Source organism: Onychomys torridus, chromosome 14 (genome assembly GCF_903995425.1).
Source record: "Onychomys torridus chromosome 14, mOncTor1.1, whole genome shotgun sequence".
Lineage (NCBI taxonomy): Eukaryota > Metazoa > Chordata > Mammalia > Rodentia > Cricetidae > Onychomys > Onychomys torridus.
The window spans coordinates 23925689-23950467 of record NC_050456.1 but is presented as its reverse complement, the minus strand read 5'-3'; the positions used below and the strand labels follow the sequence as shown (position 1 = coordinate 23950467).

Sequence of the window (24779 nt, the reverse complement as noted above, 5' to 3'; positions counted from 1 at the left end):
ACTCAGGAGACAGAGGCAGGTGGAGCTCTTGAGTTTAAGGCCAGCCTGGGCTACACAACCAGTTCTAGGCCAGTCAGAGCTGCACAGTGAGACCTTGTCTTTAATTAAAATATATATATATATATATATATATATATATATATATATATATATATATATATATATCGTTGGTGTTATGTAGGAGATAAAAACCATACTTTTCTGATCTCATTGGAAAGAGCAACATGAATAAACTGAATTTCTTAAATAGTTGATATTAATGTGAGAAGTAATTAAAAAAAACAGAATGTTAGAGCAGAAAGATGGCTCGTTGGTTAAGAGCATTATGTTCATAGAGGACCAAGTTTGGTTCCCAGCACCTTCTCCTAGCCTCTGTGGGCACCAGGAATGCATGTGGTACACATACATATATGTAGACAAACACTCATACACATAAAAATAAATAAAATTTTAAATTCCTATAGACCAGTGGTTCTCACTTTGTAGAGATCTGCCTGGCTCTGCCTCCCGAATGCTGGGACAAAAGGCATGCACCACCACCGCCCAGCCTCAGTTTCTCGTGTTATGTGACCCCCTAATCATAAAATTATTTTTGTTGCTATTCATAACTAAATCTGTGCTTTCTGGTGATCTTAGCTAACCTCTGTGAAAGGGTCATTCAACCCCAAAGAGGCTGCAACCCTCAGGCTGAGAACCACTGCTGTAGACAGTTTCAGAATGAATCTATTCATAAAATGTCTTTAGATTGAAGGATTTATAGCTACCATCACATTGTTCTAAACTTTGATAGTTCTACTAGAAGTTAAATAATCGCATCACATTGACAGTAGTGATTGTTATGGCCTTTCTCTCCTCTTTGAGCATCCATTGTCATGGCATGTTTGGGTTTGCTGGGCTTTGGTACTGAGGTTGAACGTAGGGCTCCACACAGGCTAGCCGAACACTGCCATTGAGCTGTGTCTCCAGCCCTCTTCCTAATCCGCTCTAAGACAGGCTCTCACTAAGTTGCCTGGGATGATCCTGAACTTGTCTGGAGCCCAGGCAGGCCTTGAACTTGTTCCTCCTGCTTTATTTAGGTGCCCTACCAGCTGGTATTACAGGCCTGTACCATCAGACCAAAAGTTTCTCATATTCCTTTGAAAAAAGAAATCTCAGGTGCTACCCCGGTGTATCCAGATGACTTGTAAGACAGTGGACTCTCACTGAACTGTTTGTTATTGGTAGATTCAGGAGAGCTAAAATAATGGCCTTCAGCTGTGTGCCCACCAGGGGTTATGGGAATCCAATGGTCACACAAATGTCCCAAGTTAGAAGAAATGGATCACAAAGCCAAACCTAAAGTCACGAGCCTGGGAAAGAAGCTGGTGGAGGGGAGAGGTGTTGATGGGGATGGGGGGAAATGAAGGGGCGTTGGAGGGGAGTAGGAGCACAGCTTGGTGGTATAATATTTGCTTAGCCTGTGCTCAGAACATACTGGCTTTTCTAGTGGGGGCTTAGAAGATAAGAATGCTGAGAAAAGGCAGACAATGGAGTCTTGGCTGAGGTTTTAGAGGAAGGCAAGGATTCTCTTGACACTTGGTTGTTTGTGTGGTATTGTGGACTGAGTGTGTGCTGATGAACTAACACTGAAGAGTCAAGTGATCAGCGCCACTAAGGAAAAACAATGTCTCCTTATCAGGCGGCCAGTAGGGAAGTATTTCTTCCTCAGGTCAGCACACACAGGCTGTGTCCAGATAAGCTGTATCTCACGCTGGCAGCAGAACTTGGCAGTGTGTAGATGTCTCATGTTGCTGGTTTTGAAGGCTTGAAAGATGCAAACTTGAGGGAGTCATGGAGAGCGGCTGAGGTCTAGCCTCCTAGGGTAAATTCAAAGTCCCTGGGGAGGCCTAACCTCAGCCACAGGGGAGACCCCAGATATTGGAGATGCCAGGTCATGGCACATCCATCAAGGACAACAGCAGAATGATCTCCCTGCCTAACCCGGAGGTCCCCATCCATTGCCTCGTAAGTTGTAGAGTCCTTGTATCCCATAAAAAAAGGTTTGTCACTCCCTGAACTAAGATAGAGATTAAAGAGAAGCCCCCAATCTTCTTGAGGCTAGCCTTGGAAACCTCCAAGAAAAAAGTTGCTTATAAGTTCAAAGGTGGACTTTGAACTTACAAGCAATAAACTAGTTGGTTAGCCTGTATTTTCTTCTGTACATTTTAGTAAAGGTCTAGGCCAAGAAAAATGCTAGCATTGGGAGTTACTGCAACTTGTAGCTGGTGGTTATGTGAGGGCCACGGTGATCCTTAAGCCAGTTTACATATAGCCATTTCAGAACTTACTTTTCATCCTAAGAGATAAAAGAAACCAGTTTAATTTGAGATCTTCAGTAAGGAGGCTCAAAAGCTGAGCATTCGTTCAGTGGCAGAGGGCATGTCTGCAGTCCCAGCACCCAGGGGGAAGAGGCAAGTGCATCGGAGTTCAAAGCCAGCCTGGGCTGAGAGGAATACGGGGAATTTGGAAGAGAGAAAGGAGGTTCCATTTTGTGAATGTCTGAGAGAGAATCCACTACATTCTTCTAATATTTCAGCATAGGAAATTAGCCGTCGAAGTTTTTCCAGTTTAACTTCAGCGGTTTGTTGTTATTTTGTTTTTTCCAGACAGGGTTTCGCTGTCTAGACTTACTGTCTAGTTTCTTAAAACAGAAGATCTCACCAGGCATGGGATCACACATCTGTGATCTTAGTTGTTACTGCATCCTGCTTGGCCTGGGTCCTAGAACCCCACACATAGACACACATACAAGGAGGCTGGGATCCAGTGGGTGTGCTACCCTAATGGAGAGCACCTTCCACTACCAGCAGCAATTGGGAACCTCACCTACTTCTTAGGTACAGCTGAGGTGTAGGAGGGGGTAGTCTTAGCTGTCTCAGTAGGAAGCCTCTAGTCAGGGTGGCAACATTGGAGGTGGGCCTACATCCTCCCACTAGGGGACTCCAAGGAATACTTTGCCATTGTTAGCCTTACCTGTGGGGCCGAGGCACTGGAGTCCTTGGTATGGCCATGCCCATGTCAACAATACACTTCATTCACTCAGGGCTTCCTCCTTTCCTACAGCTATTCTGGAGGCTGAGGCAGGAGAATTACAAATTCCAAACCAGACTGGGCTCTCAGAATAACTTTTTAGGTAGTGGTTCTGGAAATACAGGGTCTTGCTTTTTATTCTGAGCTGGACTTGAACTTGTAGCTTCCGGTTGTCTCAGCCTCCCAAGTACATTGCAGGTAACAGCGTTATGGTGCAAGCCCATCGACCTGTGTGTGGTCCTCAGAGCCCTCCAGGTAGAAGGAGAAAGGGAGGCCGGGCATTAAGCAGGCAGAGGTAAGAGGGTCTCTGAGTTCTAGGCCAGCCAGGGATAGGAATGTAGCTCAGTGATGGAGTGCTTGCCTAGTATGCGTGAGGCTCTGAGCTCCAATCTCTAGCGCCAAAAAGGAGCGAAAGCATGCATACCCCTTCCTTCTATTGTGGGTAACTGCCTGATACACATAGGCTGGTGGCTTTTTACTTTTTAATTTGGAGGAGAGAATCATGCTCAATCAATTGTCTTAGATGAGATACTGTGAGAATTATTTGTTTAGGTTGGTAATTCCATCATAATGTCATGCTTATGGCTAAATCCTTAAGCTATAATAGAAATTGTCAACTAACTTTGTCAATTTGAAATTAGGTAACACAGAAATTAATAAAGATCAAAAGGGAGCTAGAAAAAAAAAGAACAAGAAAAAGAGAGAGGACGATCAATCTAGTGTGAGAGATGGTAAATCTTTAACTTTTTCCAGAAATTGTTTTGTCTTATAAGAACCATTTTACTCTGTGTTACTGAGTACTAATGTACATATTTAGTTTTGAAGGAAAATCTTGAATTTAATATAAGGGAATGGGCTTGGAGACTTACAAAGCAACTGTCATCTTAATAGTTACCTCTGCATCTTACACTTTAGCTAATGAAAGCTTGTTTTGTGGATGTGCCTGTGCATGCACGTGCATGCTGTGGTGTGTGGAGAGATGTCAAGGGACAGACCACTGGGGAGTTGTTCCCTGGGTCCTCGGAGCAGAGGTTGGGTATCAAGCTTGGTGACAAGTGCCTCTGCCTACTGAGCGTCTTGCCAGCCCCTCACAGCTCTTTTAAGTTGACATGTGCAAAGTACATCTTAGTATACTGGGCTCTGGGTCCAAACGGAACTTCTGTTGACTTGTTTCACATAAAACATTTCACAGCATGTTTTTCTCCTACTAACATCAAGAGAACTATAGGGAACCTTGGTACATGTTTTATATTAAAAGCATTTTCGCTAGCAATTTCTTGAGCTTATCCAGACCAGCAAAATGGGAGAGGAGAGAAACAAGTCATACTGCCCTTGAGAGGTGTGTAGCCTAGAGAACAAATGAGGTGGAATTTGCTTGTTGAAGCTAGTGAAGGAAGCAAGTTTGTGTTTAGCTGTGATCCAGCACTTAGGAGTAGGGGCCTCCTACTATATGTAGGGAGTTTGAGACCACCCTGGGCCATAGGAGACCCCATCTCCACAAAGGGGTGGGGATGGGGTGCAGGAGATAGTTTGGATCTCTTGAGAGTGGTGTGGGCCAGTGAATCCCAGTGCTAACCTGGTATAACTGATCTCAGTCTTGCTGTGTAGGCAAAAATGACAGAACTTCTGACCTGCTTCTGCTGTCCCAGAACTGGGGTTGTACCCACACTAAGCCAGGAGTGGTGGTTCATACATGAATCCCAGCATTTAGGAGGCTGAGTTGAGAAGATCCGAAATTTGAGGCCAGGCTGAGCTACCTAAAAAAAAGGTGGCCAGGTGGTGGTGGCGCATGCCTTTAATCCCAGCCCTCGGGAGGCAGAGGCAGGCGGATCTCTGTGAGTTGAAGGCCAGCTTGGTCTACAAAGTGAGTTCCAGGGCAGTCAGAGCTGTAACACAGAGAAACCCTGTATCTAAAAATAAGCAAAGTTTCACCAGCCCATGAACTAAAATTACTGCTACTGCTTCCCAAGACTGAGGACTTCTCATAAGTGACCTGTCTTCCACTCTGACATGTTGGCCATTCTTCAATCTTATTTCTTGCCATTGCCAAATAAGGGTTGGTGTCCAGATTTGTCTGGAAAGATTTCTTCATGATCTTTTCACCAGCGGTGCTTGCTGGCCCTTCCTTGGCCCTTACCATTCTTGCCAGAGCTGTCCCCAAAGCCTTTTAACAAAGTCAAGACAGAAACACAGAGTGAGGGGGCAGAGGTAAAGCCAGTGTGTTTTAGTAGATTACACACCCCTAAGGTAAAGATGAGCTCACATAGGAATGCAGAATTCAGCTAGTTTATATACTGTCTACAAAAGATACCTTGGGGTGTGAGCTAGTTTGGGCTTAGAGTAGTTTTGTAGTGTGCATGAAGTCCATGGTCTGGTCTCCAGCAACACTAGATAAGGGGAAAGAGGAGGATGGGAAAATACTGCCCTCCATACCCACTTCATTTTCTCTAGTTTTGAAGAGTTATTTGATTCCCCTGGCAGTGATGATGACACAGGCCTTTAAGCCCAGCACTTGGAAGGCAGAAGCAGGTGAATCTCTGTGAGTTCCAGGACAGCCAGAGCTGTTACACAGAGAAACCCTGTCTTGAAAACAAAAAAGAGAGTCGTTTGATTCATCTATTCATTTTTTTCCTCTTCTCCCACTGAGTTACTAAGTTAACACTTAGAAGTTCTCTCTAGCTCTTGTTTCTCTGTGGTGGTTTTAGTTACACTGGGAATCAAACCCAAGACTTGATGCCTGGTGGACACATGGTCTACCATGGAACCACACACTCACTTCCTGACCTGCTGTTTTTAAGTGAGCAGAGTAAATGTCAGTCTATTAAGGAAAAATAAGAAAGAACTCGAGTGGGAAGGGTTCTGAGAAAGGAATACCTGATTTAAACTCTTACTAAAACATATTAAGTAACTTTTCATCTTTCATATAGTTCTGATATTTGAGTTCTTTATTAGTTTCATTCTGCTAGTTTTCACAATATTTTATTTCCACAATAAAATGCAGGTTTTTGGTTTGGTGGTGTGTGGATGTATATTGTTGGGGGTAGAAAACCCAGGACTGCAATGCAAAGCAGGCATTCTCCGTGGAGCTCTTCACTCAGCACTTTGGGCTTTGGTTTTCTTGATGTTCAGTTTTGTTTGTTTTAATTAGTATTACTGTGGGGAGGGTGCACTCTCCCACGTGCCATCACAGCATGGTAGGAAAGTCAGAGGACACTGCATTGTTTTTCCTTCCGCTTTGCATCCCAGGATCCAGCTTAGGTCATCAGGCTGGCATAGCAAACACATTTACCATTGTGCTATCTTGCTGGCCTGGATTTCCTTTTCTTTTCTTTTTTTTTTTTTTCTTTCAAGACAGGGTTTCTCTGTGTAGTTTTGGTGCTCTATAGAATAAGCTAGCCTTGAACTCACAGAGATCCGCCTGGCTCTGCCTCCCGAGTGCTGGGATTAAAGGTGTGCGCCACCACCGCCTGGCTACTGGTCTGGATTTTCATTGTTTTGTTTCTTTGGTTGGTTGCCTGGTTGGTTTTATGTTGGGGGCATGCTTTTTTGTTTTGAGATAGGGCGAAGTATGTTGCCCAGGCTGCCCTATGAGTGAACCTCTTGCCTCAGTCTTGAGTGCAGGACTAATAACAGTGTTACTGTGGTAAACTTTCCAAAGTATACTACACAGTGGTGTTTAGTTATATTAATTCTCAGGAACACAATGAGCCAACACCCTTGACCTAATTTCAGAATATGTACCATCAGCTCAAAAGAAACCTCATGTGCTTGATATTGAAATTAGAAAACAGTCAGTCATTCTTCTGGCCATGAGAAAATAACATACTTGATTCAAAGGAAGAGTAACTTATTTTATTTAACCAGTTTTAAATTAGATCAAGATTCGATACAAAGACTAGATTGGGAACAGATTGTCTAAATTCTTTTCTCTTTTAACTATTGAAATCCTCAAGCCTTCAGTTTATGGATTTAAGTAATCCCTTACGTTCTTTAATGTAACACTAGGTGTGGGCAGTTTGGGGGTGAATAGCCTCGTTCTCCCAAGACCCAGACTGACCGGAAGTCATTGCATAGTCCAGGCTGTTTCGAAATCACAGCAGTTCTGGCCTTGGTCTCCAGGTGCTGGGGTTACATGGAATTCTAGTTTTCAATATTAAGCATAGTCTTTTTGACAGACACAAGAAAGACCATGAAATTAAAACTGTTTAAACTGCCAAACAGCGTAGTTCTAGGAGACATTTATGTTCGCCCAGGAACTTAATCTCTTTTCCTCTCATTTAAGATGGCAGTGACAGCGGACGCTCTTATAAGACTGTCCTGGACCGTTGGAGAGAGTCTCTCCTTTCCTCCGCTAGCCTATCCCAAGTCTTCCTTCATTTGTCAACCTTGGATCGAAGTGTGATGTGGTCGAAATCTATACTGAATGCACGTTGCAAGATCTGCCGGAAAAAGGGAGACGCTGAAAACATGGTGCTCTGTGATGGCTGTGACCGAGGGCACCACACCTACTGCGTCCGACCAAAGCTTAAGGTAGGTTATCTTTCTGTTACCACCTTGGAATGGAGATCTTCACCGGTTGGTAATGGCCATTTCTGTGCTTTGTTCAGACCGTTCCTGAAGGAGATTGGTTTTGTCCAGAATGTCGGCCAAAGCAGCGTTCCAGGAGACTTTCCTCTAGGCAGAGACCATCCTTGGAAAGTGACGAAGAGATGGAAGAGAGTATGGAAGAGGAGGACGACATCGATGATGATGATGAAGAAGAGGGCCAAAGTGAGGAGGAAGAGTATGAGATAGAACAAGACGAAGAGGACTCTGAAGAAGAGGAGGAACTCAGGTGAGTCCAGTTTGCAGGGTGAGGGTCTTCTAGCCTGTGACTCTCAGACCCACATAACTGTTCTAAAACTCACGTGTCTTTTCATGCACTATATCTATTCGGAACATTTCCATGGTGGGTAATCTAAGCAGTCCATGTTGTGTTCATGGCTCTTGCCCCATTACCATTAACAACTCCTCAGAGACTTAGCAAGCTGTCACTCAGGACGCTGCATGGCTTTGAAAACTGGACATTCCTGCTGCGGTGACACTGGCCTAGTCTCCCTTAAACAGTCTTACACTGCAGCTCAGGCGCGTCTCAAACTTGAAGTAATACTCCTGCCTTAGCCTCCTACGTGCTCAGATTACAGAAACCATCGCACCCAATTTGACCTTCTCTTTCAGGACTAAAATGAGGGCAAGGTCATACCTGCTGCATAGATAGAGCTAGTAGGCAGATATTTAAAAACTAGGTATTTCTATCCACTGGTTCTCCATCAGTAGGCCTAGATATAGTCACAAGGAGAGGAAGTCATATTGGATTCTTTGTTCTCATTCTTAGCTTCCCCTCCACTTTAAATATCTACCAACCTCATGGAATTAAGAAACCGAGCATGGCAAGCGTGCCCAAGAACTGTCCGATACAAGGGGACCGTTGTCAGGAGAATAATAGAGCCATCCCCTTTCCTTCATGGAGGGGAACGCATGCACGTTTAGTCTGCCTCTTCTGCGGTCAAGGTTATTGACCTGGGCTGTCCGCCACTCCTGAGGATTTTGTCAGCTTATCACAGTTCAGAACTTGATTTTCACGATGCTAATCTAGTACCTAGAAAGTAAATGTCCTCCATTGTTCCAGAGAAATACGTGAAAGTACAGTTTAGATTTCCATGAGAATTTGTCTCTAAACGTAAGAACTGACTATAGGATTGTAGGGTAAGGTTCAGTTATTCGAGAGTAATTTATGTGTGTGTAACTGTGACTGAGGACTAGTAACTATATGTTTATCATTGTTTTGTACAATAATTGTGTTTTCTAACTATTTATAGCCCACCCAAACGAGGAAGACCACAAGTTAGATTGCCAATTAAAACAAGAGGGAGACTTAGCTCTTCTTTCTCAAGCCGCAGCCAGCGACAGGACCCTGGAAGGTACCCTTCAAGGAGTCAGCAGAGCACACCCAAAACCACCGCTTCTTCTAAGACTGCTGCTGGCAGGAACCTGAGGAAGATCAGATCTGCTCCTCCTACAGAAACGCGCCCTTCAAGGAGTGCTAGTAGGCCCACTCGCCACAGTCCTGGTGCGCTGCAAGCGGATGTGTTTGTGGAACTGCTTAGTCCTCGGGGAAAACGCAAAGTACGCAAGAGTGCTGATAACACGCCCGACCACAGCCCCAGCCTCACTAACTTCAGAGTCAGCACCGCGAGGTCAAGTGGACAGTTGATACCTTTAAATGCTGCCTCAGGCCATTCTCTGCAAGACAGTGACTCTAAGAGAAGAGGCAGGAAGAGACAATCTACAGGTATGAGTTCCAGCTATACGCTTCCTTACCTAAGACAACTGAGTCTTGGTCACCTTTTCAAATCTGCTCCTATGACACACAGCGTCCTGATCATTGTTCAGTGATCAGGCCGCTGCTGCTGGGTAGAGTCAAAGCACACTAGTGGTCTCGTGTGGTGTGTGTGTGTGTGTGTGTGTGTGTGTGTGTGTGTGTGATCAAACTGACACCCTGGTGTTTGCAGGGTAAGCGCTTGACCAGAGAGCTGTCTCTTTAGCCCTTAGTATTTCATAAAATCAAAAACGGATATAGGTGCCTGCTGAGGGCAGAGTCTTGGATCCCCTGGGACTGAAATTCCAGGCAGTTTGTGAGCCACCTGATAGGGTGTTTGGGACCGGCCTAGGTCCTCTCTCTGGAGGAGTAAGTGCTCTTAGCCAGTAGGCCATCTCTCTGGTCTTAGGATTCCTTGAGGGGGAGTGGTGAAGTTTTTTTATTTGGTTGGTTTTGGTTTTTTTTGAGATAGGGTTTCTTTATTTAGCTCTGGCTGTCCTAGAACTCACTCTGTAGACCAGGTTTAAAGTTTTTATAATTTTAGTTTATGTGTTAGGGGTGTTTTGGCTGCATATATGTCTGTGTACCACACGCATGCACTCCTAGATGTGCAGTTCAAATGGTTGTGAGGCTCAGTGTGCATGCTTGGTCTCCTGAAGAAAATAGTGTTCTTACCCTTGAATGTTTCCCACCCTAAGTTCTGGGGTGGTTGTTGTTTTTAAAGAAGTTACATAGTTGCATTGTGGAATTCAATACGCATGTCTGAATCAGGGAGTTCATTGGTGGGAGACTGGTGTATGGGGTGGGGTATACAATCAGTTTTCAGAGCCATCAGATTATGTTGTTGGGAGAGAGAATTTGGAAATGACTCTGGCCAAGGAGATACAGTATAACTTCCATTAACCATTTGTCAACTTTGAACTAGAAATTATTTGGGGAACTAACTGCTTTTAATAGGAAAGAGCTTGGTATGGTAATGTACACATTTTATCCCAGCACACGTGAGACAGAGGCAGGTGGATCTCTGAGTTTAAGGCCAGCAAGCAGCCTCTTCTACGTGTGGAGTCCCAAGCCAGCCGGAGATACATAGTACAACTCTGTTTCCAAAGTAAACAAACTGAAAACCTATATGGAATGCTCCACAAAATGTTGTCATCCTTGCGCAGGGGCCATGCTAATCTCTCTGTACTGTTTCAATTTTAGTATATGTGCTGCTGAAGTGAGACTAGGACTAATGTTTTAATTTTACAAATTCTTCAGAAAAGGGGCTGGGGAGACGGGTCAGTGAAGAAAGGTGCATGTTGACAAGCTGGCAACCTAAATTCAATTCCTAGAACCACATGTGAGAAAACAAGCAGCCTAGCTCTCTGGCCTCCACATGCCCATTGCACAGCAGAGGAGGGACACACACACACACACACACACACACACAAATACACAAATAAATAAACGTGACAGATGTAACAAAGTAAATGAAAAACATTACTTCTGTGAAACTTGCTTTTTTTGGTTACTGTCACAAGCAGACCTGCAATGGTAAGAGGAGTGTGTGGATTACTTTCTGGCCTGGAATGCCCAGACATTCACTTGAATGTATCTCCTGAGTGCAGAGATTGAATGAGTATACCACCACTACCCTGTCACAATAGGCTCTCTTCAAGATACATTTTAGAAGCTGTTAGAGAATGCTTAGTTTGTTTTTTACAATTTGATGAGATTTTTAGTAAAATTCTCAAAACCTTGAAGAGCCAAAGGAAGTTATGAGCATGATTTCCATGTCTTTCAGAATAAGTTAATTGGGCTGAGGAGGTAGCTTAGCCTGCGGTGCTTGAAACCCGGGGTGGCAGGCTCACCTGTAACTTGAGCCCCAGAGGGACAACACAGGGATCTAGGGTAAGCTAACTCCCAAGAGTGAGTAGCCTTGTCAGTGAGCTCAAGGTGATGTAGAAACCCTGCCTCAGTGAATAAGATGGAAGAGCCATGGGATTGATTACCAATAGAAACCGCAGGCCTCCACAGACAGCTAGACCTGTGCACCTGTGCACATACACATGCAGGCATGCACACATACATTCGCAAAAATCTCAGTGTAAAGTGCATTTTCTCTTGAAAATCGCTTGCTTTGATACTGCCTAAAATGTCTGTCTGTCTATCCAGAGTCGTCTCCTGTACCACTGAATCGAAGAAGTTCCGGCCGACAAGGAGGTGTCCACGAATTGTCTGCCTTTGAACAACTTGTTGTGGAGTTGGTACGCCATGATGATAGCTGGCCCTTTTTGAAACTTGTTTCTAAAATCCAGGTAATACTATATACTAGATTTTATAAAATATGCTCACAATACCTGATTTACATTTATATCACATGTTGTAATCTTTGTAGAAACTGAAATTATCAAAACACCTGTTCTCTGCTGAATCCTTTCCAAAAGCCCATGGTTGGAAGGTTGCTCTCTGTTCTGAACAAAACTGAGGCGCCTTCTATTTTTGTGTTCTTAAACAAGGTCTCGTGGCCAGGCCAGTCTCGGACGCTTAAGACTTATTTTTAGTTTTTCTGTGTGTACGTATTTGTGTGCATATGTACCATGTGTGAGCGGTGCCTGCAAAGGCCAGAAGAGAGCATCAGGTCAGAACTTGAATCCAGATCCTCTGTGAGAGCAGTAAATACTCTAAACCACTGAGCCATCTCTCCAGTCCCATAGCTGATTCTTTATAATGATGACATTGTCTTAAAATCATTTTTCATTTTATAGAAGTATTCATTGAATGAATCCAACTAAATATCATTAATAAATATCTTATATGTTAAATTAGTTATCAAGCTACAGTATGCCTCAGAGTTGTTTTAGAGGGCATATTAAAACATACCTGAAAGCCTTTAATCCCAGCACTCGGGAGGCAGAGGCAGGCGGATCTCTGTGAGTTCGAGGCCAGCCTGGTCTACAGAGTGAGTTCCAGGACAGGCTCCAAAGCTACACAGAGAAACCCTGTCTTGAAAAACAAAAACAAACAAACAAACAAAAAAACCCAAAAAACCATACCTTAGCCATGTGTGCTGTCTTGGATCCCATCACTGGTGTTGTATATCGGATGTAGGTGTTCACGGAATCTAGAGACAGACACAGGACTCAAAAATGATTCTAGACTTTTCCAGCTGTAGTGGGGGAATCCGTCTACAGACTGGTCCATTGTAGCTTAGCAAAGGGCCCTTTTATTGTTCCCCAATTTACACCTTTTAGCAACACCAACACCTCTCTCTCATCTAAGCTTCCCAACAAGACAATTCCAAATGCAAATTCTCAGCTGAAGAGTACCTGCGTGTTCCGATTCTTCTTCAGATTTGCATAGGCTTTGCGCCTGTTCTCAGACAAGATTCTCCTAGAGGGTACTGGGAGACAAAAGGTAGCAATCACAAAAGGCAGGTTAAGGCTAGGTGCTAACACTGGAGTCAGCCAGGTCTAGCTCTGCAGGAATTCTTCCAACAACTGGGGAGGCCTAGGCAGGCAGATCTCTGAGTTTGAGGCCAGCCTGATCTACATAGTGAGTTCCAGAACAGCGAGCGCTATATAGTGAGACCCTATCTCACAAAACAAAACAAGCAAACTTACTTGGGTCCCATGTCAGATTTTTTTTTTTTTTTTTTTTAATTAAATGGTCTGAGTTGATTCCTAGCCATTGATTTGCTTCCTGACAAAGTCCCCAAGGTGAAGACCACACTGATGTGAAGGGGATGAGATGGTGCTGTGTTTACATCTGGACAGAATGTGACTTGTTATGTAACAGTGATAGGACAAGGTGATGGTGCTGTAATAGAAATTGTAATAGCAGAGCTGGAGGAACAGCTCAGCAGTTAAGAGCACTCCAGGGGACCAGGCGTGGTTCCCAGCACCACCCATAGGGCAGGTTATAACCATCTGTAACTGCAGTTCCAAGGATCCAACTCCTGGTGCCTGTCGACAGACACCAGGCATGCACATGGTATACACACACACACACACACACACACACACACACACACACACACAAACACTCATACACAACACATAATATAAAAATAATAGCCAGCTCTTGAAGGCACAGGCCTTTCTTTAATCCCAGCACTCAGGAGGCAAAGGCAGGTGGAGCTACACAGGGAAACCCTGTCTTAACCAAATCCAAATAAATCAATAAGCCTTTTTTTCTGAAGTCAGGGCTCAGAGCTGAGCTGTCTGGGCACTTAAGAGCCTTGCTGCTCTTGAGAGGATGAGAGAACAGCTCCTGTGCTCACATCTGGTGACTCACAACCACCTGTAACTCCAGCTTCAGGGAATCAGTGCCCTCTCACGCATAAGCATACTCAGGCACACAAATTAATGTAATAGATTTTTTTTTTAAGTTATAATAACATTTTAGAAGTAGAAAGAAAGAAAAGGATGTTGGTGGAGAATTTTCAGGGAAGAGAGTAGCCAGTATTAGAAATGTCACGTGGGACTGAAAATGACATGATTCAGTGCTAAGAAATGAGACGTGCTCAGTACAAGAACACACGCAATGGAATTTCAGTAATAAGAGCCAGCGTGGTGCATGCGTGGGATACTAAGGAGAGTTGTGAGTTAGAGGCCACCCTCAGAAAGAGAGAGTAAGGGCTTGAGGGAGTGCTAAGTTTCAGGCTGAAGGGACGGTAGTTGAATGCCTAGAGATGGTGGTGATGGTGCAGGAGATGGACAGAAGCAGAGACTTCGGCACAGTTATAACAAGACCTCACTTGTCCTGTGTATGTAGCAAAGATTTCTGAATGAATGAATGACGAGGGGCTGGAGAGGTGGTTCAGTGGTTGAGAGTGTCTGCCGTGCAAACCTGAGGGCGGAAGTTGAGAGCTCAGTGACAGTCTGAAGCTGGGCCTCCACACACACCTGCATCTCCAGCCCACAGAGGAAACCATGAGCCAAACTTGTTTTTTTACTTTTCACAATAAATTACATTTATGATGGTATCAAACAAGTTTCTACATCATTATAATTACTCAAAATATGACATTTTAATAGGATGATAGTATTCATAAATTGAGATTAAGTTGCTTTTGAGCTATAAAATTCATTTAACCATTATGTCCAATAATCTTTTTACAGGTCCCAGACTACTATGACATCATTAAGAAGCCCATTGCCTTAAATATAATTCGAGAAAAAGTAAATAAATGTGAATATAAATTAGCATGTGAGTACCGTGTTTTCCCTTTATTCTTTTTGTTTAAGAGGTGATGCTATTATTTTGTTTTCAATGTTGTATGTTAGTGTAGTCGGGTGGATGGCAGCCCATGCAGTCCCTCGCATGCTTATCAGTACACGCTGAGATGGAAGGTGGGTTGGGTTAAGTAGGTAGAGACAGTTACAGTCTTAGAAGAACTGTCCTTTTGTTTTTTGATGCTGGAGATTGAACATGGGGTCTCGTGATAAGTCAATTAAGTGCCACATCTTTCCAGCCAAGATCTTTGTAAATATGTAATGCACGTAAGCCGGAGTTTCCCCCAAACAGCTTTATGGTATTTATAACTGAACAATTTTGAGCCCAAGTTCTGCTGCTTGTCAGGGTCTCTTCTCTTCTGGCTTCCTTTTTTTTTTTTAGTTTTCCAGTGTACAAAGTGTGCTTCTGATGTGTGGACTTCTATTCCTAATCTTGTTTGTTTTTCTCTTCTAGCTGAGTTCATTGATGACATTGAGTTGATGTTTTCAAACTGCTTTGAGTACAACCCTCGGAACACAAGCGAAGCGAAAGCTGGGACTCGGCTTCAAGCATTTTTTCATAGTCAAGCTCAAAAGCTTGGACTCCATGTCTCCTCCAGTAATGTGGACCATGTTAGCATGTTAGCTGCAAAAAAGTCACGGGTCTAGCTGTGTTCCTTCTACAGGCTGTGTGAGAAGAAAAACGTGAATCGTTCATAAAAATGGAACATTAAATCATGCTCTAAAGCAGATATGTGTATAAAGCAATAACAACAACTGGTCAACCACATCCGAGTGTGGTCTGCACTATATTCTCAACTTTAATATTAAGCACTCAGGAGAATGTAGGAAAGGTTTCCTTTGCTACAGTTTTTGTTCGTATCTATTAAGTTTAATAGATGTATTGGATATAGTACTGGTTTACAGAGGTTTTGTACATTTTGAGATCATTCATGTGTTCAGGTATCCTGGAAGATATTTTTTGATCTATGATTTATTTTGCCATTGACCTTTTAGGATTTATCCACAGACGAGGCTCCTAGAGCAGTGTAGAGAACGTGTGTGTCTTAAGCCTTGTTTAATGAGCACACTGTTGTAACACTACACATGAGTGAACCCAGTTTTCTATCCCTGACTGCTGTAGCCAGTGCCGACAGAATTTATTAACTAGATATTTATTTTAGCATTCAAAGTCATTTGTGAATTTGTTTTGTATTTATAAAATTTATACTTGGAAAATGTTCTTTAATTTTTTAAACATTTTACTATGTTTTGTTTTATTTCTCAAACATTCGTAATGATTTAAAAATACAAATGTTCCCCTCTCTCAACAGTTCCCTAGTTTTACAGATGATAAGTTTCTGTGTACAACTTTTCTAAGTGTACAAATAAAATGATACATTTTTTCATGTTTTCTGAATTCTGAAGTTTTTTCAAATTGAAATCAGAATTTTATATATTAATACATAAGGTCATAGAAACCATGCAGTGTTTCATTGTCTGGGAGGAAGATGTCTCCAGTTGGTGGCAGTAATATTCTTGCACATACTCTCATTAAGAGGTAAGATTGCAGGCATGTACCACTGTGCCTGACTCCAACTAAATCCTTATTTCAGTGGTCTTGGTGGTGCAGGCCTATAATAGTAGCACTCAGTATGCTGAAGCAAGAGAATCACAAGTTCAGGGCCAACCTGGGCTACTCAGTGAGAACTTGTCTATGGTAGTTTGAATGCAAATGTCCCCATAGGCTCTGTATTTGAACACTAGGTCCCCACAAGGTGGTGCTGCATGGGGAGGCTTAAGAAAGGTGGTCTTCACCAGGTGGGTGGTGGTGGTGGATGCCTTTAATCCCAACATTTAGGAACCAGAGGCAGGTGAATCTCAAAAGGCCAGCCTGGTATACAGAGCAAGTTCCAAGATGATAAGGGCTACATAGAGAAACCCTGTCTTAAAAAACCAAAAAAAGAAATGTGGCCTTGGTGGGTGTGTGAGAGAGAGCGTTAAGACTTTACCTTCCTCTGTCCTCTCTTCACATGCCTGCTTGACTGCCTCTGCCTGCTGCCGAAATTCCCTGCCACAAAGGGTCCCTCTGGAACCATAAGTCCAAATAAACTCTAATGTAAGCTGCTTTGGTTATGGTGTCTAATCATCAATAGAAAAGTAACTAGTGATGTATTGTCCTTTTTTAATTGCTTGATTACAATTGCAGAGTGCTGGATGGGAAAGAAGCCAGTGCATCCTGCTGTGAGTGCTGTGAGTGCCTGGTCCCTTAATGTCAAAATTTATCATCTCTACCTAACAACTGTGAAGTGCTTTATTACTTTATGCTTGCACACCATGTCTGTGCATAGTGCCTGTGGAGACCAGAGAGGACATCAAATCCCTTGGAATTTGAGTTACAGACAGTGTGAGCCACCATGTGGGTGCTGGGAATGAATCTCTGAGAATTAAAGTATAGGCCAGTGAGGAGATCCAGTGGGGAACGTGCTTGCCCTTCCTGATGAGTTCAATCCGTAGGAGCCGTGCCCAGGTCAAAGCAGAGAACCAACTCCAGAACTCCACAAACGCGCAGTGATGGCCGAGTGAGCGGTTCACTCCGGCAAAACGGGCAAGTGCCGTGGTCTCCGGTGCCAGGAAGCTCCGCAGTCACGGGCGGGACCAGAGGGGCATGATAAACAGCTCAAGAGAGCCCATGCGAAGGGAACTGTGCTGGAGAGTCGGGGTTGAGGCCAAACAGCCAGATTCTGCCGTCAGGAAGTGTTTCTGTGCAGCTCGGCAAGAGCGGCCCGAGGACCACAGCTCTCGCACCCGGTGACGGCTGCTCGGATTCACCGAGGAAAACGAAGTTGCGGTTGCCGGATTTGGTTGAAAAGGTCATGCTGCAGGTCCAGTGTGTCCCTTTTGGCCCCGAACAGAGGCAAGAATGAAAGACCGAGATCCTAAAATTGGACAGTGGAAATACAGTAATAAATTCTCATATTCTGAAAGTAAAAATCAAATGATGAGGCGCGGTTGATGCCTATAATCCCAGCACTTGGGAAGCAGAGGCAGATCTCCGAGTTTGAGCCCAGTCTGGTCTACAGAGCAAGTTCCAGGCCAACCAGGCCTACACAGGGGAGATGCTGCCTTTAAAAACAGGTAAAACTGTGTACGAACTGGAGAGATGTCTGTGCAGTGAAGCCCCTCTTCCCCGAGATCTGGTTCCCTGGCACCTCTCCTGCGCATCTCCCGCCCCAGGGGACCCAGTGCCACCTGGCCTCCGAGGGCCCCTGAACTTAACCTACAACCCCCCAACACACACATGCACAAAATTAAAGATAAAAATAAACCTTCAAAAAAAAGTAAGATTGTTTAGGGTTTAGGGTTTTGTGTGTATGTTTTTAAATAGGGTTTTTGTTGTTTTTCAAGACAAGGTTTCTCTGTGTAGCCCTGGCTGTCCTGGAACTCATTCTGTAGACCAGGCTGGCCTTGAAACTCAGATCTGCCTGCCTCCGCTTCCAAGTGCTGGAATGAAAGGTATGTGCCACCACATCTGACTTTAAGTAGGAATTGTAAATGTAACCCACTGTGGTGGTTTGAATAGGATTAGAAGTGGTGCTTCAGGGATTAGGAGGAAGTGTGCCCCTGGGGGTGGGCTTTAGAGTTTCAGATGCTCAAGCCAGGCCATGTCTCTTCCTGCTACCTGCTGATCAAGGTCATCCTCTGCTATGAAGCAAGTTTGAGTATAGGCTTGACTATATGAAAGCCTATCTCTAAAAGGGGGGAAAAAAACACTTGTTGCTCTTGCAGAGGACCTGGACTCACCCATACTGTGGCTCACAAACACCTGAAACCCCAGTTCCAGGAGTTCTGAGGACCTTTCTGGCCTCTGCTCATCAGGCACGTAATATCGTGCACAGACATACCGGCAAATCAGGCTAGATCTTTAGCTGGGCGTGGTGGTGCATGCTTTAATCCCAGCACTCAAGCGGAAGCAGGTGCATCTCTGCATTGAGACCAGCTTGGTCAGGGCTGGAGGAATGGCTCAGTGGCCAAAAGCATTGGTTTCCCTTCCAGAGGACCCGGGTTCAATTCCCACCCAGCACACATGGCAGCTCACACCTGTGAGCTTCGGGCACCCCCACACAGACAGACATGCAGGCAGAAGACCAATGCACATAAAATAAAACTAAGTTCTAAAAAGAGAGCAGCCTGGTAACACAGTGAGTTCCAAGCCAGGCAGCCTACATAGACTTTGTCTCAAAATAAATAAAGATTAATTACGTATACCGCAGTGTATTATGTTTTCAAGCCATATGCTTTTTCCCTAACAGCCTTGTACCGTTTCTGCTACGCTTGTTTTACTGGCTGGAGTAACAACTCCATTGCTCAGGACAAAAAAGAAAACAGAGCTCACCATCCAGACCATTTATTCCTTGGTGGAAAATAGACAAATCAAACATTAGAAGCTCTGGAAATCTGTTTTGTACAGTGGAAAGCTTCTCTGCTTCTCTGGCTCTATACATCAATTTTTTTACATATGAATGAAATCATATGGGTATCTGCCATCTTTCTGGACCCTACCTATCTTACCTGACAATGCACTCCATGTCCATCATTTATTACAATGACGGAATTTTCTTTGTCTCTAAGAAATATTTTTTATTATACAGGTTGATCTGGGGGGTTGTGTGGAGGTCAGAACACAAGTTTCAGGAGTCTAATTCTCTTCTACCACATGGGTTGCAGGTATAAACTCAGGTCACCAAGCTCCGTGGAAAGTGCCTTTACACACTCAGTCATCTTGCTGGCCCTTCTTTTTCTGTAAGACTGGTTTTCCACCGTGTGCAAGCGCCTGTGCGTGTGTGTGCATGAGTGTGCATATGAGGGACATGTGCACACATGTCCTTAGGCACGTGGAGGCCAGAGGTGACATCAGTGGCTTTTTCAATCCTTCCCTTATTTTCTTGTGAGACAAGGTCTCTCACTGAACCCATTTGGCCTGAGTGGCCAGTGAGCTCCAGGAATCTGCCTGGCTCCTCTTCCCTGACACTGAGATTACAGGGGTACACATAGGAATCCAAACCCAGTGAGCTCCAGCAATCTGCCTGGCTCCTCTTCCCTGACACTGAGATTACAGGGGTACACATGGGAATCCAAACCCAGGTAATGCAGGAAAAGGAAATCCATGGATTACCAATAATGAATCTATTTACTGAGGTATTATATGGGGTATCAACTCACTGATACTAGATATGGCAATTTCAGTCCCAGAGTACCCAGAAGGCTGAGAACCAGTCCCAAGCTGTTTCACACTGCCTGGGCCTGGTCTTCACCATCCAAGAGTGCAAGAGAGAACGGATCTGCTCATGTGCTGCTCAGGTCTTAAGTTAGCCAAGAGGCCACACCCTAGGAGCTGGTACCCAAGGTCATAGGTGGAACAAATACCCACTACACCTAGAGCTTCATGCTAGCACAGCAAATGCTTTACCAACTGACCTATCTCTCCAGCTCTATAAATCGTTTAATAAACACTAAATACTTCCTTCACTATTTCATAGAAGAGAATGGGCTTTGTTGTTCAATTTGGGTTAGAAAGTACGATTCCTTGGGATTACAGAGATGGCTCAGGGCTTAGGAGCCCTTGCTGAGAAAACACATACACATTCAATTAAAAAAAAAAGTCTCTGTGTAGCTCTGGCTGGCCTGGGACTCGAAAGAGACAAATGTGCCAGGCAGTGGTGGCGCACACCTTTAATCCTAGTACTTGGGAGGCAGAGGCAAGTGGATCTCTGAGTTGGAGGCCAGCCTGGTTCTATAGACTGAGTTCCAGGACAGCTAGAGCTACACAAAGAAATCACGCCTGGAGAGAGAGAGAGAGAGAGAGAGAGAGAGAGAGAGAGAGAGAAGAGGGAGAAACTGGGCCTGCATGGGCTCTTGAAACCTCAAAGCCCACCATCATTGATACACCTTTCTCCAACAAAGCCACACCTTCTAATCCTTCCCAAACAGTTCCACCAGCTGGGAACTAAACATTCTAACATATGAACCTATGGGGATATTGTCATCCAAACCACCACAGCAACCAGGTGCATTCTCATCAGGAAGGTATTTATCCCCCTCTCCCCCGCCACCCTCACCCCTCCACCCCAATCCCTGCCAAAACCTTTAGGCCTCTCTACTTTCACTTCACGTATGTTTTGCTTTCCCTTTCCACACTAAGGCCGGTGACCCCCCTTCTCTCATAAACCCTTTTTAGCTTCCTGGCTGCCACACACAGCCCAATTTAAAACCTGAAAGTCCACGTATGAGAAAGAACACACAGTGTTGGCCTTTCTGTGTCTGGGTTACCTCACTGTTTCCCAGTTCCACCCTTTTTCCTGCAAAGTTCCTAACCCCACTTTTCTTTGTAGCCGAACAGAATCCCACTGTGTGTGTGCCATGTTCTCACTATCCAGCCCTCAGTTGGAAGATGACACCTAGGCCGACTGGATTCCCTCGTTACCGTGAACCCCAGTGAACATGAACGTGCAAGTTCAGTTACTTCCGTCCTTCTTTGTCTAGCCAACATTAGTTTCAGGAAGATCAATTTTTGACTTGTAAATTCAATTTTATTTAATATTTTTTTATGTGTATGAGTGTTTTGTGTGCGAGTCTGTGTACCACATATGTGTCTAGTGCCCTTGTAGGTCAAAAGAGGGAGGGTACTGATCCCCTGCTCCTGGAGTTACTGATGATTGTGAGCCACCATGTGGATGCTGGAAACTGAACCCTGGTCCTCTGCAAGAGCATCAAGTGCTCTTAGCCATCTCTCCAGCTTAAGTTTTTTTTGTTTTTATTTATTTTTATTTTTATTTTTTAAAGATTTATTTATTTATTATGTATACAGAAGAGGGCACCAGATCTCATTACAGATGGTTGTGAGCCACCATGTGGTTGCTGGGAATTGAACTCAGGACCTCTGGAAGAGCAGTCGGTGCTCTTAACCTCTGAGCCATCTCTCCAGCCCTTGTTTTTATTTTTTTAAACTAGGAGTTCCAGGTCAGCAAACATTAACTATTGATACCGTCTCAAAACAAACTTATAAATGTGTTAGCTGAGGTTGTAGAATGCCTAAGGTCACCGGGCAGTGGTGGCGCACACCTTTAATCCCAGCACTCGGGAGGCAGAGGCAGGCGGATCTTCGTGAGTTCGAGGCCAGCCTGGGCTACAGAGTGAGATCCAGGAAAGGCACCAAACTACACAGAGAAACCCTGTCTCAAAAAAAAAAAAAAAAAAAAAAAAAAAAAAAAATCCTAAGGTCCTAGGTTCATTCTACACCACCTCAATAATAAATGTCCATGTCTTGTCAGGCAGGGTGGCTTATACCTATAACTCCACTACTCAGGAGGCTGAGGCAGGAGACTACTGAGTTTGGGGCAACCTGGACTACTTCCTGAGTCACAGGCTGGTCTGGGCTACACTATGAGAACCTTTCCTTGAATTAATTAATTTAATGAGTGCTTGTTGTCTGAACAACCATTGACCGCGGGCACTAGGTGAGTTCTCAAACCCTGGAAGTAGAGTGGGAAGAACTGTCCTCTCAATGCTGGTTTCCTCACGGGACTTGCCTGTCCTCACAGAAAATCATGTGATTTCAAGTATAAAACAGATCAAGTTCCTGAGATGGCCAGCAGATGCCGCTGTGTGTGCTTCCCATAAAATTTAAAAGCAGGGTTGGAGAGAAGGCTCAGGGTTAAGAGCAAGTACTGCCCTTCCAGAAGACAAGAGTTCAGTTCTCATCACCCACCTAGAACAGCTCACAACCACAGGGTCACTCCAGCTCCACGGGATCTGACACCCTCTCCTGACCTTTGTGGCTACCTGTGTGCATACACATACACATAAATAAAAATAAAATCCATCTTTAGAAAAGATTTAAACACTCAAGTCACAGGGAACAGTTTAGTAAAGGGCCCAAAGCAGCTTGACATTGCTATACATAGCCCAGCCTGCCTGGAACAGGGGATGCTCTTGCCTCGGCCTGCACATTGCTGGGATTGCAGGCATGCATTCCCATACCTGACACTCAATACATATTTTAAAAGTTTGCATTAACAAGAAGTTAACCTTCGATGCCAGGCATGGTGGCACACATCTATAATCCCAGCACTTATGAAACAGGGGCTGGAAGACCACCATTAGCATGAGGCCAGTCTGGTCTACAAAGTGAGTTCCAGGACAGCATATGCCTGGGAAGTGGAAGCAGGAGGATTGTGAGGCCAGCCTAAGGCTATACAGTGATACTCTCTTAGAAAACAACAAAAGCAGGCAGTGGTGGCACATGCCTTTAATCCCAGCACTCGGGGGACAGAGGCAGGCAGAGCTCTCTGAGTTTGAGACCAGCCTGGTCTACAGAGCAAGTTCCAGGACAGCCAGGGCTACCAAAGAAACCCTGTCTCAAAAAAACAAAAACAAAATGAAAAAGAAAGAAAGAAAACAACAAAAGCTAAAAATCTTTGTGTTGCAGAGAATACTATAAGGAAAACTAAAAGCCCACAGAAGGAAGGTATGTTTTTTCAAACTGTATATCTGGGTAAGAGACGTGTATTGGTAGTATATAAACAATTCTTATAAATCAGTGAAAAGATAACCCAGGGGCTGGAGAGAAGGCTCAACAGTTAAGAGCTTCTGCTGCCCGTGCAGAGGTCCACAGTTCTGTTCCCAGCACCCACATCAGCTGGCTCACAATGGTGTTCGGCTCCAGTTCCAGGGGATCCGATGTCCACTTCTAAACACACATACATGTGCAGACATGTGCACATATACACATGCATTAAGATCTTTAAAATGTGCTTAATTTAAAAAGAGGATAATCCATTTCTAAGACTTAGGATATTTCTCCAAAGAAAATGGAAAAAGTCTATGAGAAGAGGTGAGTGGTGGCTTTTATTTATTTATTTGTTTGTTTATTTATTTAGTTAGTTAGTTAGTTTTGATTTTCTGAGACAGGGTTTCTCTGGGTAGCCCTGGCTGTCCTGGAACTCACTCTGGAGACCAGGCTGGCCTTGAACTCACAGCCTCTGCCTGGAGTGCTGGGATTAAAGGCTTGTGCCACCATGCCCAGCTCCCGGCTCATATTTATAGTTCCTGCACTCAGGACCACAAGTTGGCAGCTAGCCTGGGCTACGTAATGTTTCAGACAGCCTGGACTGTACAGTGAGGCTTTATCTCTGGAGAGGAACTAGAGACAGCACAGGCAGGACGCACCTGCTATGAGGAGGAACTGGAAAAGGGCCTTACCTTCAGAAGTGGGGGAGGAGACAGAAGGAGAGGAAGTGGGAGCAGTAACACTAGGATGTTTAAAGGCCATCGGGAATCATATTTTATATTTATTTAAATTATATATAAATTTAAATCAAGTTAAATTACACAGATATACTCTAAATGAAATCATGCCACTTAGAGTGACAAGGTTCCTCCAAGACCCACAGACTAACACAACCCCAACTGAGCGCAGTGTCCTATACCTTTAGTCCCAGCACTCGGGAGGCAGAGGCAGGAGGATCTCTGTGAGAGCAAGGCCAGCCTGGGCTACAGAGCAAGAACCTGTAGAACCTGTCTCAAAACACACACACACACACACACACACACACACACACACACACACACACACGTTGTTGGTTGTTTTTTACTCTTTTTTTTTGGGGGGTGCCACCCAGCTCCCAAATAAATCACATATGAAGGCTTATTCTTAATTATCAATGCCCAGCCTTAACTTGTCTTAGTTTCTTGTCAGCTTTCTTTAACTTATTCCGACTACCTTTTGCCTCTGCTTTTTCCGTTCTCTGTAAATCTTACTCTGACTCGGTGGTTTGCTGTGCAGCTGGGTAGCTGACCCCTGGACTCTTCCTCCTTTTCTGGCTCCTTGATCTTAGATCTCTCCTCCCAGTTTTATCCTTCCATATATTCTCTCTGCCTGCCAGCCCCAACTATCCCTTCTCCTGCCTTGCTATTGGCCAGTTCTTTGTTAGACCATCAGATGTTTTACATAGGCACAGTAACACAGCTTCACAGTGTTAAACAAATGCAACATAAGCAAAAGTAACACCTTAAAATAATATTCTACATTTTTCTTTTTTTTTTTTTGTGAGCTACCATGTGGTTGCTGGGAATTGAATTCAGGACCTCTGGAA

General features: G+C 44.2%; 1 protein-coding gene, 1 long non-coding RNA gene and 1 other non-coding gene across 5 annotated transcripts in view; 1 reads left to right on the top strand and 2 right to left on the bottom strand.

Annotated features, from left to right (window-relative positions):
* The window catches only part of Baz1a (bromodomain adjacent to zinc finger domain 1A), an 82378-nt gene extending 66523 nt beyond the window's left edge, over positions 1-15855 (top strand). For both annotated transcript variants that reach the window (XM_036205539.1, XM_036205538.1), the window contains 6 exons: positions 7352-7599; positions 7677-7903; positions 8928-9400; positions 11585-11727; positions 14533-14620; positions 15101-15855. In XM_036205539.1, the coding sequence (XP_036061432.1) occupies positions 7352-7599; positions 7677-7903; positions 8928-9400; positions 11585-11727; positions 14533-14620; positions 15101-15294 (1373 nt within the window). In that variant the 3' untranslated portion in view covers positions 15295-15855. The remainder of the gene's footprint in view (positions 1-7351; positions 7600-7676; positions 7904-8927; positions 9401-11584; positions 11728-14532; positions 14621-15100) is intronic.
* Positions 1-24779, bottom strand: part of LOC118595201 — a 39215-nt gene that overhangs the window by 5292 nt on the left and 9144 nt on the right. For both annotated transcript variants that reach the window (XR_004946487.1, XR_004946486.1), the window contains exons 2-3: positions 12739-12812; positions 12466-12533 (exon numbers count right to left, since the gene is read on the bottom strand). This is a non-coding gene — a long non-coding RNA (uncharacterized LOC118595201). The remainder of the gene's footprint in view (positions 1-12465; positions 12534-12738; positions 12813-24779) is intronic.
* LOC118595874 lies at positions 10548-10659 on the bottom strand. The gene has a single exon (XR_004946574.1). It is a non-coding gene; the product is annotated as a U6 spliceosomal RNA (small nuclear RNA).